General features: G+C 40.9%; 1 protein-coding gene across 3 annotated transcripts in view; it reads right to left on the bottom strand.

The window, feature by feature from the left end:
* adamtsl3 (ADAMTS-like 3) overlaps window positions 1-16,491 on the bottom strand; it is a 92,335-nt gene that overhangs the window by 12,240 nt on the left and 63,604 nt on the right. For all 3 annotated transcript variants that reach the window (XM_061031129.1, XM_061031128.1, XM_061031130.1), the window contains 12 exons: window positions 10,806-10,851; window positions 10,433-10,669; window positions 8,354-8,480; window positions 7,580-7,654; window positions 6,395-6,552; window positions 6,089-6,200; window positions 5,822-5,960; window positions 5,291-5,341; window positions 4,996-5,200; window positions 3,844-3,991; window positions 3,649-3,733; window positions 79-404 (listed from right to left, as the gene is read on the bottom strand). In XM_061031129.1, the coding sequence (XP_060887112.1) occupies window positions 79-404; window positions 3,649-3,733; window positions 3,844-3,991; window positions 4,996-5,200; window positions 5,291-5,341; window positions 5,822-5,960; window positions 6,089-6,200; window positions 6,395-6,552; window positions 7,580-7,654; window positions 8,354-8,480; window positions 10,433-10,669; window positions 10,806-10,851 (1,709 nt within the window). The remainder of the gene's footprint in view (window positions 1-78; window positions 405-3,648; window positions 3,734-3,843; window positions 3,992-4,995; window positions 5,201-5,290; window positions 5,342-5,821; window positions 5,961-6,088; window positions 6,201-6,394; window positions 6,553-7,579; window positions 7,655-8,353; window positions 8,481-10,432; window positions 10,670-10,805; window positions 10,852-16,491) is intronic.

Consider the following 16,491-nt stretch of genomic DNA (forward strand, 5'->3'; position numbering starts at 1 on the left):
CCCGGGCAGCCCGCTTGGAGGACCACAATCTCCGTTCATGGGGCACGCACACTTATTGAGGTCAAAAGTGATCCCTACCTCCTCCACAGCTCTGCGAGCACTCCGTAAATCCCTCATACTCCCAGTCATGCAGCTCCTCTCTTCCCGGTGTCTCTTCCTCCTCCTCCTCCTCCTCCTCCTCGTCCTGCCTCTCCTTTTCATCTTCTTTCCCTCTGCCTGGAACACCAGAGCAGGGAGTACGATAGCAGGGCTGACTGGTAACAGGTTTGACCCCATCACACTCGTCGTCAGGCAGATCAGCAACAGTCTGGGAGAAGGACAGCAGCACTTGGCACTTGACGGTTCGTCTTTGAGTCCCGGCGCCACATGTCCTGCTGCAGGGCTGCCAGGGACCAGGAATGAAGCTGAAGAGGAGAGCCAGCAAGTTTGAGAAATCATGACGATTAATCACACACATACAGATATAAGAAATATGCTGTTCATTAGCTTTGTGTATTTCACAAACCTATGCAAACAGGCTGGGGGAAGCAAGTCACCGTTTTGATTTTGATTCAAAGTAGTATGCTGCTAAGTTCATAAACTCACTAAGTATTTATGAAACTCAGTCCTGCCGAGGTTAATCAAACAGCTGGGAAGCATTAGGAACTGGCATTCTTGGATAAGTGTCTCTCATGCGCATCCCCCATCCTCCTAAAGAATGGATCACAAAGGAAGTACTTGTAGATCAATGCTCCTCATGATCATCTGGGCGCCTGTCGAGGTTACTTTAGAGTTATGCCGGAGAGACTGAACTGACATCCCCTCGATGGCTTTTGGAGAGTCTAAACGAAGTAATAAAACTTCTCAAGTCAGAGCGATATGTGAATTCCTCCGGATCTTCAGATTTTAGTGAGACTCCCAGTAAGTATCTCATGTTTTAGCTGCTTATTTGAAAAAAGTTGGCAAAAAGTTCAAGCTGAGTTCTTTCACAGCCTTTATGAGAACATTGATAAAAGGTGTTTTCAGACCAAAAAGTTCTGGATTCTTTTTGAAGAGAAACTATCCAGGAGGGAGTTGCCTGAGAACGACACACCATGGGGACTATTTTTCTGTCCACGGAGATGGCAGATATGAACCTTTATAATTATATAACAACAATGATAATAAGTCCCTCTTGTGCTGAAAGAGTACCTACTCTGAAGCAGGAGCCTAAAAGGTTCCTCTAGTTCATTGTTCCTGCGGTGTGGAATCAATAAATAAGAGTGAGGGTTCCAACAGTTCCTAGAACTATGGAAAAGTTCCTGCGGTGTGATAACGCCTAACGATTCCATGATGTATGTGTAATGACGATATTTAATTCAGTTTGTGTTTATAGAAAGAAAAGTATTCTCATTTTTCAATCGGCACATACTGAAGATCAGAAACAGGTGATGCCACATGGTGTACCGGCTAATGGACCAATATTGATGATAATTTTGACTTCCATGAACGCAGTCCTGGATATATAAGTGATTCGGACAAACCATCTTAACAGGCTACTACAGACTAACCCTTTATCTAAATCTTCAACATGATGAAGAAGTCAAATGGGAAGTTCAAAAAACCTTTTTTTCCTTTGCACAAGTTTTCACTTTTTTTTTTTTTTTTTTTTTTAAGTCTTACTGCATCCGATGTTCTCATTAGACCCAGTCGTGCACCTGATAATAAATAATAATTGGTTGGAGGCAAACCAAACGTTACAAGATTCAGCAGCTGTTCTGTTAAGGGCTGAGCTCATCTCGGGTTTTCTTGGCAGATATGCTCTCCGAGGATTTTTCCAAAACACTCAAGACGAGAGAGAGATGTCACCGACTGATTTGGTCGTTACTCTTATTTGCATTGCAGCTTCCCTTATTGAAACCATGACATGCAGTAATAACTCTGTTGCAGGTGTGGGAGTTCTGAGAACTACGTAAACTATATTAATGAATATCCCACAAGCAAAAGAGCAAAATACTGAAATGGATACCGATAAGAGCTAAATGTCGTTTTGCTATAAATAATGATCCGATTGTAAAGCTTCAAATAATAAAGCATGAGCTGTATAAACAGAGAAGGAAAATAGTTTCAACTGAAATGAACAAAACAATTTTAATCTGGAAAGTGATTTCTACTTTCCAGTACTCCATCATAGGGAGTAAATGGGCTCTGTGACCCCCATTTGTAAGTATGAGAAAGTTGCTTCAGTGTCTTTTTTTTAGGCAGGGGTTGGGGGTTAAATGGATATCATAATTAATATGTTGATTGATATCAGGGAATATGATTTAAAAAAAAAATGCTACAGTGAAAACTAACATTTAACCAAATTACTCAACAAAACCATTATGTACGTTTACAATCCCACAGAACAGCCTACTACTAATGCATCGTAAGCTGTGCAGCATTCCCCTTTGTTTCAACAGTCTGACCACAACACAGGAGCACCCCGCTGTTTTATACGATGCCTCCATTAAGAGCTCATAATTATAACAAAGTTGTGTTTTGATGAGGTTTCGGGGACTTGTTGTATTTTGGACAAACAAATGAATCACTGGAAAGTCTGATTTGAAACCAAGCAATAAAGCCAACAATCCAAGGCGATGAAATGTGTATCGTCATGCACATCTGTTGCTATGAAACAATCTTGATTTCATTCATGGATGGCGAAAGAGCATTTCTTGGAATATCCACCAAGGCTGCATGTTAATCATATCAACTCATTTTCCATTGATGGAAATATCATATATTCTCAGTGGTCGTAGGTGGGAAAGGAGCTTTTTTCCGAGACAATGGAACGTATACAAGTTTTCAAGCAGTCTCACAGTGGTGGCTCAGGGCAGGCATAAGGCTTGGCAAAGAAGGTGCAATAAGTCTAACACAGGCATTTCCTTCTCTTTCCTCTTGCATCCGTAACATGGCCCCATATGGCGGGCAGATATTGCTGTTGGCGCACAAACGACTGCATATTATACACAGATATTTATATGCTTCCTGAGGAAAGACATGCTTTTTTTTTGGTGCAGACCAAAATCATATGTTTTGGCTTTTTTCTCCCACTCCTCGTTCCAAAGATCAGTCAAAGTAACAGATGTTTTGCAACCGGCTAACATGGTTGCTAATACAAGTCATGCAAGACACTGGGCAGAGTCCAGGCAGTGTCCATCTTCAGAGGAAAGCCTTTATTAGTCAATAGATATGTGTGTGGGGGGGGGGGGGGGGGGAGAGAACATCTGGAACATTTGAAGCAGGCTGAGGTAATGCTGGTAGCCAGAGACTAAACAGCTTGTTTCCAAAAAAGATGTTTTCCTCTTTTACCTTCAGCTTCCTCTGTAACCTGACATAACCTCAAACAACAAAACAGCTTTCAAAGTGAATAAATAAAGCATGATTTTTCTGTAAATTGAAGTTTTAGAGTCATTCACAGCTTGAGCAGATGTTTAATCTGGTAACTTATCTTTTGAATGAGGCTCAAACACCTGTGAGAGATTCAGAAGAACATTTGGCAGGTCTGCGGTTGTAGCACAGAGGGGCCAGGAAAGTGAAGTAGACTCATATACTTTAAAGTTTTAATTCCAGCTCCTCAATCACTTTGATAACGTTGACATCCTTTTTTGATTGCATGCTTATTATAAACGTGTGTTTTGCACGTACGTGGGTTCCTCGGACACAGCGATCTCCTCCTCCAGCTCTATGGCCTGTTTATGCCACACAGGTTTAGCCTCAACTGGCAGCGTGTCTAGAACAGTTTACCAATGAGAGACAAAGTAGAACAGAAAAAGAGAACAATAAGAAATAAGGAACATTTTTGTGTTTACAAAATGACCAAAAGAACCTGATCAAACCCACCTATGGACTTGTAACAGGGCACAGTCACCAGGCACTCCTCCTTGATGTGGGGTTTGGTGGTGGGCTTACAACCTCCAGCATGGAGTCCTCTGTGATCGATGCACAGCACCACCCTGTAGCGCAGGCCCTGACCACAGGTCACGGTGCACTGACGGAGAAAGCACAGGTCAGGAGATATAAATGTTAAGTCTGGCTCTTATAGTTCCATCTCCACGCTTGTGAAAGTCTCAGTCCTTGACTCAAGGGAAGCTAAGAGAGGGGGGCCTTCCAAAACCCCTGCAGCTCTCCGCGCTGGGTTGTGTATCCTCTGCCAAAACAAGCATTTAAAGGCAAGTTCACCAGGAAGAATGTGCTAGGTAAACAGCATCGTAGGTTTGGAGAGGGCCACAAATTTGACTCCCTGGGCCTCTGCTTGTTAAACGTTAGGCTGAAAAGGAGGAAGCTGTATGGGACATTTATGGTCAATTTAACAGCAGCTCTGCCATATATGTAAATTGCAACAGGAGTGTTGGGTGATCAAGGTGCACTGCCTTGATAAACTAGATGTTTTTGGCAAAGAAATAGTCGGTATATGTTTCTGACTTTGGCTTTTAACTAGAGCGTTGTGTGTTTTGGATGGTGTGTTTAAGGGCTGAGGTGTTGAAGGACACTTAAATTGAGGTAAGCAGGGGCGACTCTGAATCACATAGGAAGGTTGTGTTTTAACTTTAGCGGTTGGGAGTGTTGCTGTCATATTGAAAATGCTTGTGGAGGTCTTAAGAGATGACAAAATTGCAAGTAACCGTATGTTTTGTATATTTTTGTTTCTCCTGGAGTCAATAATTCACGGTTGTTCTGACTCCGAGGGCTAATTTAGATCAAATGTGGTGATTGACATGACAGAGAAGACTAATGAATCACAGGGCAACGTTCAATTCCCAGCAGCAACAGAACACAAAGAGACATTATATTGGAGTGGTTGCTATGCATTTAGCTGAAAGGCCTTGCAGGACCTTAATCAAATTAAGGCTCAGTTTGGCCCTTAACCTTGACTTTCTTGGCCTTGTGTTTTGGAATACTGTGTATAATTATAGCCAGTAAAAACAATGACAGCATGCTCAAAAGACGAGGAAAAATGTGCACAAAAAGGGGAAAGTAAAAATGGGGACCTACAGGTGACCACTCCTGTGCCAGCCATGTTGGGCAGTCGAAGGTGTTGCAGGGCTGCATGATGGCCGTCTTTGGGGAGTAGTGACACTTCCACTCCTCGGTGGTAGTGATAGTTCCCTGCATGTCTTCCTCCACACAGGACACTGAACGACTCTGGATGCCTCCGCCGCAGGAGGTGGAGCAGGCTGTCCAGGGGCTGCTCTCCCATCTAAACTCACAAAGCGTAAGTCACAAAGACTGGAAAATGTCAGAATGTGTGAATACTGTCACTATTCACTTCAAAGTTGGGAGTACATACCGAGGCAGGGGGTGATAGAGGTCATAAGGCATGATTTGCTTGTAGCCGTCACTAAAAAGCAGAGCAAGATTCAGGATTAGACATAATGCTGTGGACAGAACACGATGTTTGTTTAGACATTCATCAAACTAAAAAATCGAAATATCGGTCGAGTTACTTCTTGTCAGACTGATTCATTACCAGATCAATAACACAACAGCATGCATAACAAATGACTGTGCAGGAGTAGCAGAGTAGAGAAGGAACGTTGAGAGGATATGTAATTGACACTAACACTGAAGTTATTTAACTTTTAATACAACTGTGCCAAACTGAGGGACCTCTGCAATTTTTTCAGTTTGTTAATTGTGTATTTTGGGAAGGGGGAGGGGCAGCCACACCAGCCGATCTCTACTGCTCGGACTCTGGCTCCAATTTTTTTTTTCCCCACCAGCAGCACATGTCAGTGCCCTCTTCTAGATATCATGGCTTCACTTTTGTACAAGTTAAGGAGGCGAGGAGTGCGTAATGCAGCTTAATGTAACATCTAACCTGGCCAAGCAGGGCTCCATGTTGCACTCCTGAAGTTTGGGTTTAGGCTTGACGTTCTCTGGGTAATAATGGCAATACTGATCCACAACCACCCGGCCGCTCCGGAGGTCAAAACACTCTGCTGAGGTTAGCTGATACCCTGTCGACGAAAAAAAGAAGATCATGAAGTGATGCAAAAATATCACTTATTTGTCTTCACAGACAAAATGAGTGTAGAAGTTTTTATCAAACATTTTTTAAATATCAATCTCAAAATCCCATGCTTACCTCCACCACATGTGACGGAGCAAGGGAAGAAGTCTGTCTCTCTCCAGCGGTGGACGATTGGCTGGTAGTAGATGTACTGGACCACACTGTCTGCTCCACTGGCAAACAGCACCTGTGGAAGTGGTGTTGACATATCGACCTTCTAAATGTTTTGCAATTTTGTCTGAATTCAAAGGAAGTTTACCATACAAGGCTCCATTTTATTGAAATAATCACACATGAATGGAGGTTTTGATAATAATAATAATAAAAAATATGCCTTCATGCAGCTTAAACTCACTTGACTGTATATATTAATGCTCTTACTTTGACAGTGAAGTCAGCTCCTAGTGGCCCTGTGATTCTCAGGACCTCCTTATCCGACAGTTTCTGGAAGTCCAGCGTGGTGTTCTCCAGATGGTACTGCCCTGAATTATCCAAAACCAGTTCATCTTTTACCGCTTCAAGAGTTTTACTCTCCACGTCTAAAAAAAGAGTAGAGCACAACGGACAAATCAGAATCAAAATTTATATAAAACGAAGGATTAACCAACACAAAATTCTCAATTTAAAGAGAGACTTTTGTGCTTCCTCAACACAATTTTTAAGTTTTTTATCATCTTCATAGTTATTATGTCACTACTGGTACATCAATATGCAACAGTAATTAAAATGTGATAACTATGTACTATATAAATGCAGACTCTTTGATCCGATGCTTTAGTCAGAGCCAGATCCATAAAGAATGCAGAATGTCTGTTACTCCATTTCTGATCTGTTAGGAGGCTAATGTAGATCTGCTAACATGCCTGCACTGCAAATTCTTATCTAGTGGTTGACCTTACTTCAACCCTGGCCTAACAGGGTCTTGTGTGATTCTAGCTGGGCCACTTTAAACAAAAACAACGGGGAATCGTAGGAACAAGCAGTAACCAGCTGCAATCCTTGTGTACAAACAGATGGATGCGATTAAAGCGCCCCTGTCCCAAAAAGAACATGGGTAAAAAAATTGATGAAAAGAACAACAACAACTGCCCATTCAGAAAAAGAAGCTCTTGGCTTGGGCCAGCTCAGGAAATAATTTGTAAAACTAACCATGGAGTGAAGGAAAGACACAGGGATGGAACATTTTTTATCAATTTGATCCACTGAAGAGTTCGGTGCCAGTACTTTGACATCAGGGATATTTGCTGGAAACCTTACGTCTTCACGGAGCCAGAGCAAAAGAGGACATATAAAAACCTCTTCAGGTTATTCTGCTCCAAGCTACTGTTTTAAAGGAATCTTTATGAGAGAGCTCACAATGCAGTACAGTTTGGAGAAGGGGACAAAAGGTCATCTCTGTGATATATTCCTTAGAAAGGTTAAATAACTGGAACAATAATGATGGAAAAAGTCAACCTGTAACACTCACAGAGCACATGGAGAATACCTCTGCGTCATGTGCAGTTCTAAGCATATTAGGTTCAACTGTTTGGGATGGAAGGGCACCCTGGACCTACCAGGACTTACACAAGTGATCCGGGCCTTTCAGGACAAGACGCACATGACGACTCTTGTAGGGGACGACGACGACTGTGTCCTCAGCTTGAAGTAAACAGAAACAGGGAGAAAAGCACCGTCAAGTATGTTCAGAGGACTTATAGCACTGCAATACGTTTATTTGAATATAACTTTCAAAAGCAAATGCAAACAGAAAGGAATGGAAAGTGCTACAGTCTTTTTTAATTTTTGTATATCAACTTATATTATAAAACAGATAAAAGTAAAACCATGATTCATAACTTAAAAAGCTAAAAAGTAAGATTTCAAAAAGGCCCTCCAGTGTTCTTCGTATCGCACTTGAATAAACTTAGAGGAACTTGCAAGAGACATCTCTAGAGATTGTCAAAAATCAAATTAACAGATGCTGAGAAATCCTAAATTACTTGATCCTACACTACCCATAATGCAACTCAACAGCCTTATTCATCAAATACTGCCTGCTTGGTTGGTTCACAACTACCTCTTTAAAATGTAAGGTCAAAAAAAATCGGGTTGGTACATACTGTAGAGCAAAAGTAGAATTTCCAAGTGTCTCTGATGATGTAAGATATAACCTTGATGACATCACCATGACATAATCAGAGGATATTTTCACATTTTCCCATAATTACAGCTTTCGTTCTCAGGCTGTTCACAGTGAATGAACTGACCCTAACGTGCAGAGTTCACCGAGCACCTCTTTGACACAAGTGATTAGATAGTTGTTCTGAAATAAAAAAATATATGGTGAGGATTGGTTACTTTTTCCTGAAGCATGCTGGGTTTTGAAGTGTCCCCGCACCAGTCTGCAGGATGAGCCGTCTCCGTTGCAGACACCACAGTTGTCCTCTTTTGCCGTGCTCCCCAACTCATGATCACAACCTACAATCTATAGAAGATAGAGAGAAAACTGAACGACAAATAATAAAGCCTTCACTCGAATAGTTGGGGTTTTTTTGGGTGGGAGGGTGGGGGGATAATACAATAAATATAAGATATAATAAATATATACAATAAGAAAATAAGAAATATAGAGACAAATGGGGCAAGCTGCATCACAACGTGGTTCTTCAAAATGTGGTTAATTGAACAAAAATGTCAGTCTTGATGCCGTGTTAATATTAAAATCAAATGATCCAAACACCCCTCTGGTTTTGTTCCATATTCATACCAGTAATTGTTTGTATATCCAAGATAATGCAAAACATCCCTTCTGAGTTTGCCGTGCATTTTTCCAAAAGTGCTCCCAACTGTTTCCTCTTAAACTTAATCTGCAAGCATCCACAGTTGATTGATGGAGTTTTTGTGCAATTAATGTCAGACAAAACCGAGACCACAGTGTGATTCTTAGCATGGTAAGAGAGTGCATTCAAACCCTCATGTGTCTCTGATCACACTGTGCCTTGGGTTGTATTTTCAAATCAACCAGAAGAAAAAAAAAAGGAAAGCATTGTAAACTGTCAGTCAAAGGCTACATCTCAAATTGTATTCTCATTTGGTATTCATTTGTAAAGCAGATGGCATGATTTTAGCACTGTGAAGTCAACCTGCTGTGTGCTAAATTTCTTCCATGGATTTATATACTCTCTGGCTCTTGCGTCTAAATAAATCGTTCAGACACAGCTTGTAAACCAATATATATTATTATGTGCTGACAGGAATATATAAATGGACAAAATATTATCTGTTTTGTAAAACCTGGACCTTTTATGGCCTTGTATTCTCAGCATTTGACAGCAAAATCTATTTTTTCCCCCACAAATTTCAGATTTCGACATTTCCTGACCTGAGGCTTAAAGTTTGGGACAATTTAAGAGTACAGTCAGACCGGGGTAACTAAACCTTCATCTATTCTTCCAATGTAATAGTTTCCCAGCAACAACAGTTCATTCGCATTTGCGGTAAACCACACACACAAAAAGGTACACGACCAGTTTGATAAGCTAGGCATTGTTTTTTCATTACTTTTGATCGTAATCATTAAAGTTTATGAGCATTTGGTGTACTGTTGCACTGGAAGATGACACATGCATTTCTGTTGTATTAATCATTAGTTCCTCTGTTTTGAGTTTCAGCTGCTTGCTAAAGGCAGTGGAAACTTTTACGTAGGAGCTAGCTTATTGGAATCTACCAAGTGCTTCAATGTCATGAGGGTGAAGGAGGGGTTTGCATTTAGTTGCTTTCGACCCCTACACATATATTTATAAATATTCCACTTATCTCATTGTGTTAGGTCAGTTTGTCGAGTTCACACATTCTTATTTTGGCATGTTGTACAGAGTTATCCATTGTTGACCCTTTTTATAAGCCTTGTTATTTATTCTTCATAAAAGTTTATTTAGAATGTTTGACCAAAGTATATAAGTCACTTTTAATCTAAGAATGCTGTTTCCTTGAGCCTCAAAGCTTTACACCCCCAACATTTATTTATCAAACCCTTAAATGAATAAATGGTATCTACAGTTCTCAAAGGATTGTTTTTACTCAAATCAAATGATTGAAGTTTCATTCACAGCTTTAAACTTTGCAAGTTGCAATAAAACTTTATATAAGCTTGTGATTGTTCACATCACACCGGTAGGAGACTGCTCTCTGAAAGATGCATTTGTCAGATTTCTTCATTACACTTTATTTAAAACAGTTTTAGTTTTGGTTTTTGAGAGGTCTGGTTTGGCCCCCGACCTAAAAATAGCAAACATTTCCAAAGACTGAAACCAAAGGCTGGGGGAATTGGTTTCCTCTCTATTTTGTCTAAACGAATTTATATTTTGGCGTCAAAGTGTCACCACAGTTATTAAATTCAACGAAAAAAATATGACCTATTCAATGACGTTCTCCTACCTGGCAGACGCCGCTGATGCACATGTCTAAGGACTCTGTGTAACAGCGGGTCCCATCCAGCACCTTGGGCGCCAGCTCCACCAACAGGCCCGAGTCCTTGGCTTTGCATTTGAGAGCGCAGGGGTTGTCCAGGTCATTGTAAACAGGCAGCCATTCATGGTACTGACCCTGGTATCGTACATCTGCATGAGCTGAACACTGCTGGGCACGGAAATCGCCAGTATCTGGGGGACAATCCTGAGGGTAAAACAAATATTTTACCCATTTTTCTGATTAAGTTCAAAGGAGAATAGATGTGTGGTCAGAAATCGTAAGACTTTCTCTGACACAACAGGAATCTTGAGCATTAAAAATGACAGTTTGCTCAACTTACCACATTACTGCATGTGCGATACTTGATGTTCTGGCCTTCACAGGTCCTGCAGAAGACAAAATGAGCTTGTTTTTGTAAGTTGCTTTGGGGCAGTCTCAAAACTCATGTCTGACTTGTCTGACAAAAGCTTTTCGAGCAACAGCCAACTTTTCGGGCTTCTGGTGTAGCCAGCCACTGGCAATAAAGGACTTCGAGCCAAGACTTCTGTTTTCATGCGTTAACATTGTTGAAAGTCTGCTGGCAACTTGAGAAGCGAGATTAGAGTTGGCAAGAAACATCTAAAAGATGATTGTTAGCTGTACCTTTGTGCAGATATCTAATTAAAGACATTAATGATGACTGCTTTTGAGTTCGGGAATTACGTTGTGAAACGCATCTAACGCTTTTTGCTCTCCACACGAACCGTTTTCCTTGGTTCAGACAAAGCCCAACAGCAGTCAACATTGCTAGTCATGCTACAAAGACAACAAGAACACTTCCAAGGATTCTAACTCATGCTTTGGGGAAGAATGATGAAACAAAACAAATTAACTCAAAATGTACCTCCCCCAAGACAGCTGGTGTCTTAACCATTGACTCTCTGAACTTTTTGAGTTGCTGAATATCAACTGAAATCCTACAGTAAGTATTTGTGCAACCCACGATCCTATGATTCAACTATCTATTAGATGCAGATGTACTTGGATTCCAAAGTAATTGTTCCTAAAGTGTTATCGATCTATAATAAATTTGGTATTCAAGATTTTTGTAAAAATGGTGGTATAACAAAACAACAAGAAGGCTAGCACTTCTTTGAGGCTGAACCCAAGCACTGGAGTTAAAGCCAACATTACCATACTTTTCATTTTTAGCCAATATGATCTGAGCACAAAATCACATTTAAATGTTCACAAATTCAAGATCTGGGGTTGGGGAGCTAAGGGAAAATAAGTAAATATCTTATTTTTCCTGTTAGAAATTCTCGGCAGTCTCAGAGATCAGTTAAAAGATCTTTGCTTTATAAAACCATAGCACTGTTCATACAATAGTGCAGCAGCACACGATTGCAGTCCCAGCTGTGTCTGCTGAACAGATTGGAACAGTTTGGATCTCGACTCTTTGCATGACAATCCACACTGTCTTTGCCTGAATTATGGAGCTAACCACTTATTGAAAATTCGGATTCCTGACTTCTTTGAAGCTGCATGATGATAAACCAGTGATGGTGGCTATGATAGGCCAATTATCCAAGACCCCAGTGGAAACTAATCAAAGGATCGTTTTTTGAGTTTCGGAACTTAAGAGGAATTCCAGTGTCATCAGTCCTTTGCTAATCTGGAATCATGATTGGAGGCAACATTGCAGAATTTGGACTCGCATATAAACTGAGGCTTGAGAATTTTTTTTTTACAATATTATTCCAGAGAGCGAAGGGAGTGGATGTGGAGTGTGTGGCATGGCAAGAACATTAGACCCTGTGACGAATCCAGACAGTCACCTTTGCCAAGCTAAACAGCAGGTCATGGGGCTTAAACCCAAACAAGATACTTTCAAAAACCAAGAGTTGAGAGACAGATAGCAAAGATTGGAATCAGAGGGACAAGTCAAAAGGGAAGATAATGAATTTTCTTTTTCATTTCCTCTTGACTTAGAAAGCTACAAACTGGAAGCTAAGCAGAAGTAGAGCTTGACTAGAGATTCATCATGGCGTCTTTTTAGATTGAGGAAAAGGAACGTGGTTGTAATACCAAAATTCCTTTAGCTAATAAACCAATAACTCAAAGACTATTACCTTACTCTTTTCTACAAAATATGCACATGAGACACGACTACAGGGATTCATCATCCATCAACTATACAAATGACTGTATAAAGAGTAAAACTTCAATCTGGCATGCCAATAACGCCATCCTTCTAACTCAAATCTATTGTAGCAATAAAAAAATGTTATAGTCATAACTTCTAAAAATATTGCATAAAATAAAATGCGTCTTGCTCGTAACGTCCACATACAGTATATGTCATCATCCTTTCTCACTAGATTGAAAGTAATTGCATCCAGGGTCTATAACTTCTATCATAACCTTGGTAGTGTTGAGGCCAGTGGGCATGTTAAAATGTGGCTCATTTTGTTGTGCCTAAAATGTGCTCAAGCTGTGAGCTCAGGCTCTTGTTCAGTTCAGGGAAATTGAGAGTAGTCATGCAATCGAAGGCGAGTACTTGGACGTTAAAAGGCTATAAGCACAAACAGGAACCATTTCTTTTAGTTAGAAAATCTACAGGGGCATGTCTGCAATGACTTGACTAGATTGTCATGAAATATTTTTCAAGTACTCATGGTTCATCTTATGGTTCATCACTTAAAATTTTAACTTGCAGCTTATAACTTGTTTGCTTTGTTCATATTCAGATGATAAAATGATACATTTACACCTTAGGTTGATTAGGGTTTACACTTTTTTTAGGCAACCTCGACTCACTTGTCTTGTTCGGCATCAGAGTGCGATAGCTGTGTTCACATGTATCCAAACAAAACTGACCACGCCTCTTGTCTCGTGTCAGAATGACTTCTGCAATCGATCCAGGTTATGAAAAAATCCCAAGTGCCCACAAGACTAAACATATCTGTCAGCTTTAACTGGTTGGCTGAAGACTCTTCGTCTTGTTACATTTAAGACACGCTGTGTGGGGGCACCCAATAGCCAAGTGGTTATGTCACGTTCCCCATGAACAGAGGCTTGATGAAGGGGGGCGTGGTTTTGAATCTGACCATGGCCCTTTGCTGCATGTGGTCCCCGACTCTCTCCTCCAAGCATTTTCTGTCTAACTTCAGCTGTCCTATCCAATAAAGGAAACAATATCTTGAGGGAAAAAAAAGACATTCTTGGCACTTTAAAATTAAAATCACAAAGTTTGTACCTTCTTAGAGCTTCATATTTTGTGTACTGATTTTGGTATATTGCGTCCTCCTGGAAATATTTGCGCCCAATCCCTAGAGAAACAACGAGGGATAAACTTCCTCCTTTTACTTCAATATTAAGAGTTTAATTGCCTTTTATTCTTGATTCTAAAATCCCTACATGTAATGAGCTTGTTTTGATATAATCTGTTCAGATTATTGTTGTTGATCCTGGCACGATATGGACTCAGTGGCAATGAGAGAGAAGGGAGTTGTTGTGAGAACACAGAGGGTGGTCTATATACTGTAAAGTCAAACACATAATCAAGTTGCCCAGTCTGAGTTAATTAGAGCAACTTAATAAGTCATTGCCTTTGAGAAAATTCACTTTTAACTACCACACCATTTAAAGATAGACATAAACACAGGAATTCCAAAATGCCACAGTCATTAAAGGCACGACCCGTAATTTCTGCAATTCAGTGATGCAGTGAAAACATCCTCATTACTAGCAATGAGCAGTTTTTGGGATGTTCTCTACCCTTGCTCATCATAATTTTCTTGATGGTGGAAGGCTGACAATAGGGTACATGACTCTTTAAATATTTTAAACTAAGACAAATGCCACTAAGGTTGGCTTGTTTTTTATGAAAAGAAATAGCAAAAAAAAGACTGATATTTGAAGTGGTTGCCAACCATAAGCCTCATAAATAATGAAACAGAGCTTTCTCTTGCCATGACACCCAATCCATATGTCCACACTTGCTTCAAACCAGCTATGCCGTTGTTAATAATGGAGATTGTGATCAAGTGAAGTGTGTTGTGGGGGGGTTGGACTAATGAGGGCCAGGCGATCTGTGTTTAGTCTGTACTTTGCATGTGACATTTTGGGAGGTTGACTTAGTCTCTCTGCTTTAGCTGTGGGACCAACGTATGTGCGCGTGTGTGTGTGTGTGTGTGTGTGTGTGTGTGTGTGTGTGTGTGTGTGTGTGTGTTTATGTGTTTAAAGGTCAGAGAGTTGGAGTGGTATTGGTTTGGAGGGTGTTGCAGGCCCATTTCCAGCCTCTCTTTCCAAAGTAACACACACACACACACACACACACACACACACACACACACACACACACATAAGGGGCCTTGTGCTGGGCTTTTTTAATGGCCCTGTTTGATCTGCCACCAGCTTCCAGGCTACTGCTCCCTCATTCCCACGCAACAGCAGGGTAAGGTGGGATAAGATGGGACGGAGAGTCCAATGATTGCCACATACATTACTGCTGCAGCCAAAGGACACGCAAGCTTGCAGAACGTATCTTGTCTGGACTTATATGAACGTTAACGTCTACACATACACCCACTTTCGACGTCCCACACGGAGCTCAAACCCCAAACACCTCTTAACACTCCAATTGCTTTTACAGCCAGTAGCATTCTGAGGTTTGCCTGACCAAAAAATTCTGGGCAAGCGGAGAGAAATGACTGCTGCTGATATCATGAAAAGAACTCCTCAAAAAGCCATTGACCTCAATGTTTACTGTGCAGCACATGGGGGTCTGGCACTTGGAGTTTGAGGTTTTGACAGCCTTATAGCGTTAAGCCAATACCAGTGTGGATTGACTGATGTTTTTTGGACATTCAAATCGTATTATAGAACATTTCAGTTGTTACCTAAGGTGCTATTGGCCCCGTTTTGTCAGTTTGTCTATGTTTTACGAGTTCGTTGTCTGCTCTTGTCACTGCTGCAGCTCCCATTGAAGCCCCCAACGGTGAAACAGAGGTGACTTTGGCCACCTTTAGTGAGTAAGAAATATATTTGTGGAACTGTAAAGAAGAGGAATGCAGTGAAGTCACCCTTCAGCTATTTCCCAGGCTATAAATGTGACAACCTTTCCTGGAAAACATACCCTCTCACTCGATCCGTCCCTTTAAATCCATCAGTAATTGACCACTTTGTCCTGTACCCTTGGCCTCATAGTTGTATTTTGAAGCCCACTGGGGCAACTTGGGAGCCTAAATAACCAGGCGTCTATGTCTAGAGGATGAACGAGCCAGGGAATCCAAAGTGAAAGTTCCCCTTTGTCCCAGGATTAAAAGAAAGATGATGAGCAGTGGGGCTCCAACCAATGAGGGTTTTTTTATTTCTTAAAGACCCATGCTTTATCACAGCAAAACAGTTATTGAAAGTGGCATGTACTTTGACCAAGGATATTGATTGTTATTCTAGAACATGAGCAAAAAATGTCTGAAAATCTGATCCTTATTGATGCTGATGATTTCAAGATTTAGCCTCATTTCTTGTCTGTCTAGAGAGTTTAGTAGGTAGATGGGCAACTGATCTCAGTGGACCCTTCAGGGGCTCATAACATTTATACGTATTTGGAACAAGCCCATTGCTGCCCATGGGAACGAAGCGCTTGGCGAGATTTACTCACACTACTCGGGACGCTGTCTGGATTTATTTGGCAGAACAGCCGAGAGCAACCACCCATCCCCCCATGAATCTTAAAGAAATGATATGGCACTTTAATGAAAACCAGTCCAACCCCAGTCAAGACGTTGCTCTCTAAAAGAGGAGATTACTTCGGATTGTGTTCGAACACACAGTTACAGATTGTCCATGGGATGGTTCCATTTAGCTGGATGTCAATGGGGTTCTCTAACTTGAAATTTTACATATTCAAAGCACCCTCTGTCCTCCACTCCTGGAGTAAGCGTCTTAAGACAGACATACTGCATAGAATCAATTAGTGAGTTCTGTACTTGCATATGTTTCTAGTTCTCTTAATACACCATTGTGTCTATGCTTTCTTT

Source organism: Labrus mixtus, chromosome 23 (assembly GCF_963584025.1).
Source record: "Labrus mixtus chromosome 23, fLabMix1.1, whole genome shotgun sequence".
Taxonomy (NCBI): Eukaryota; Metazoa; Chordata; class Actinopteri; order Labriformes; family Labridae; genus Labrus; species Labrus mixtus.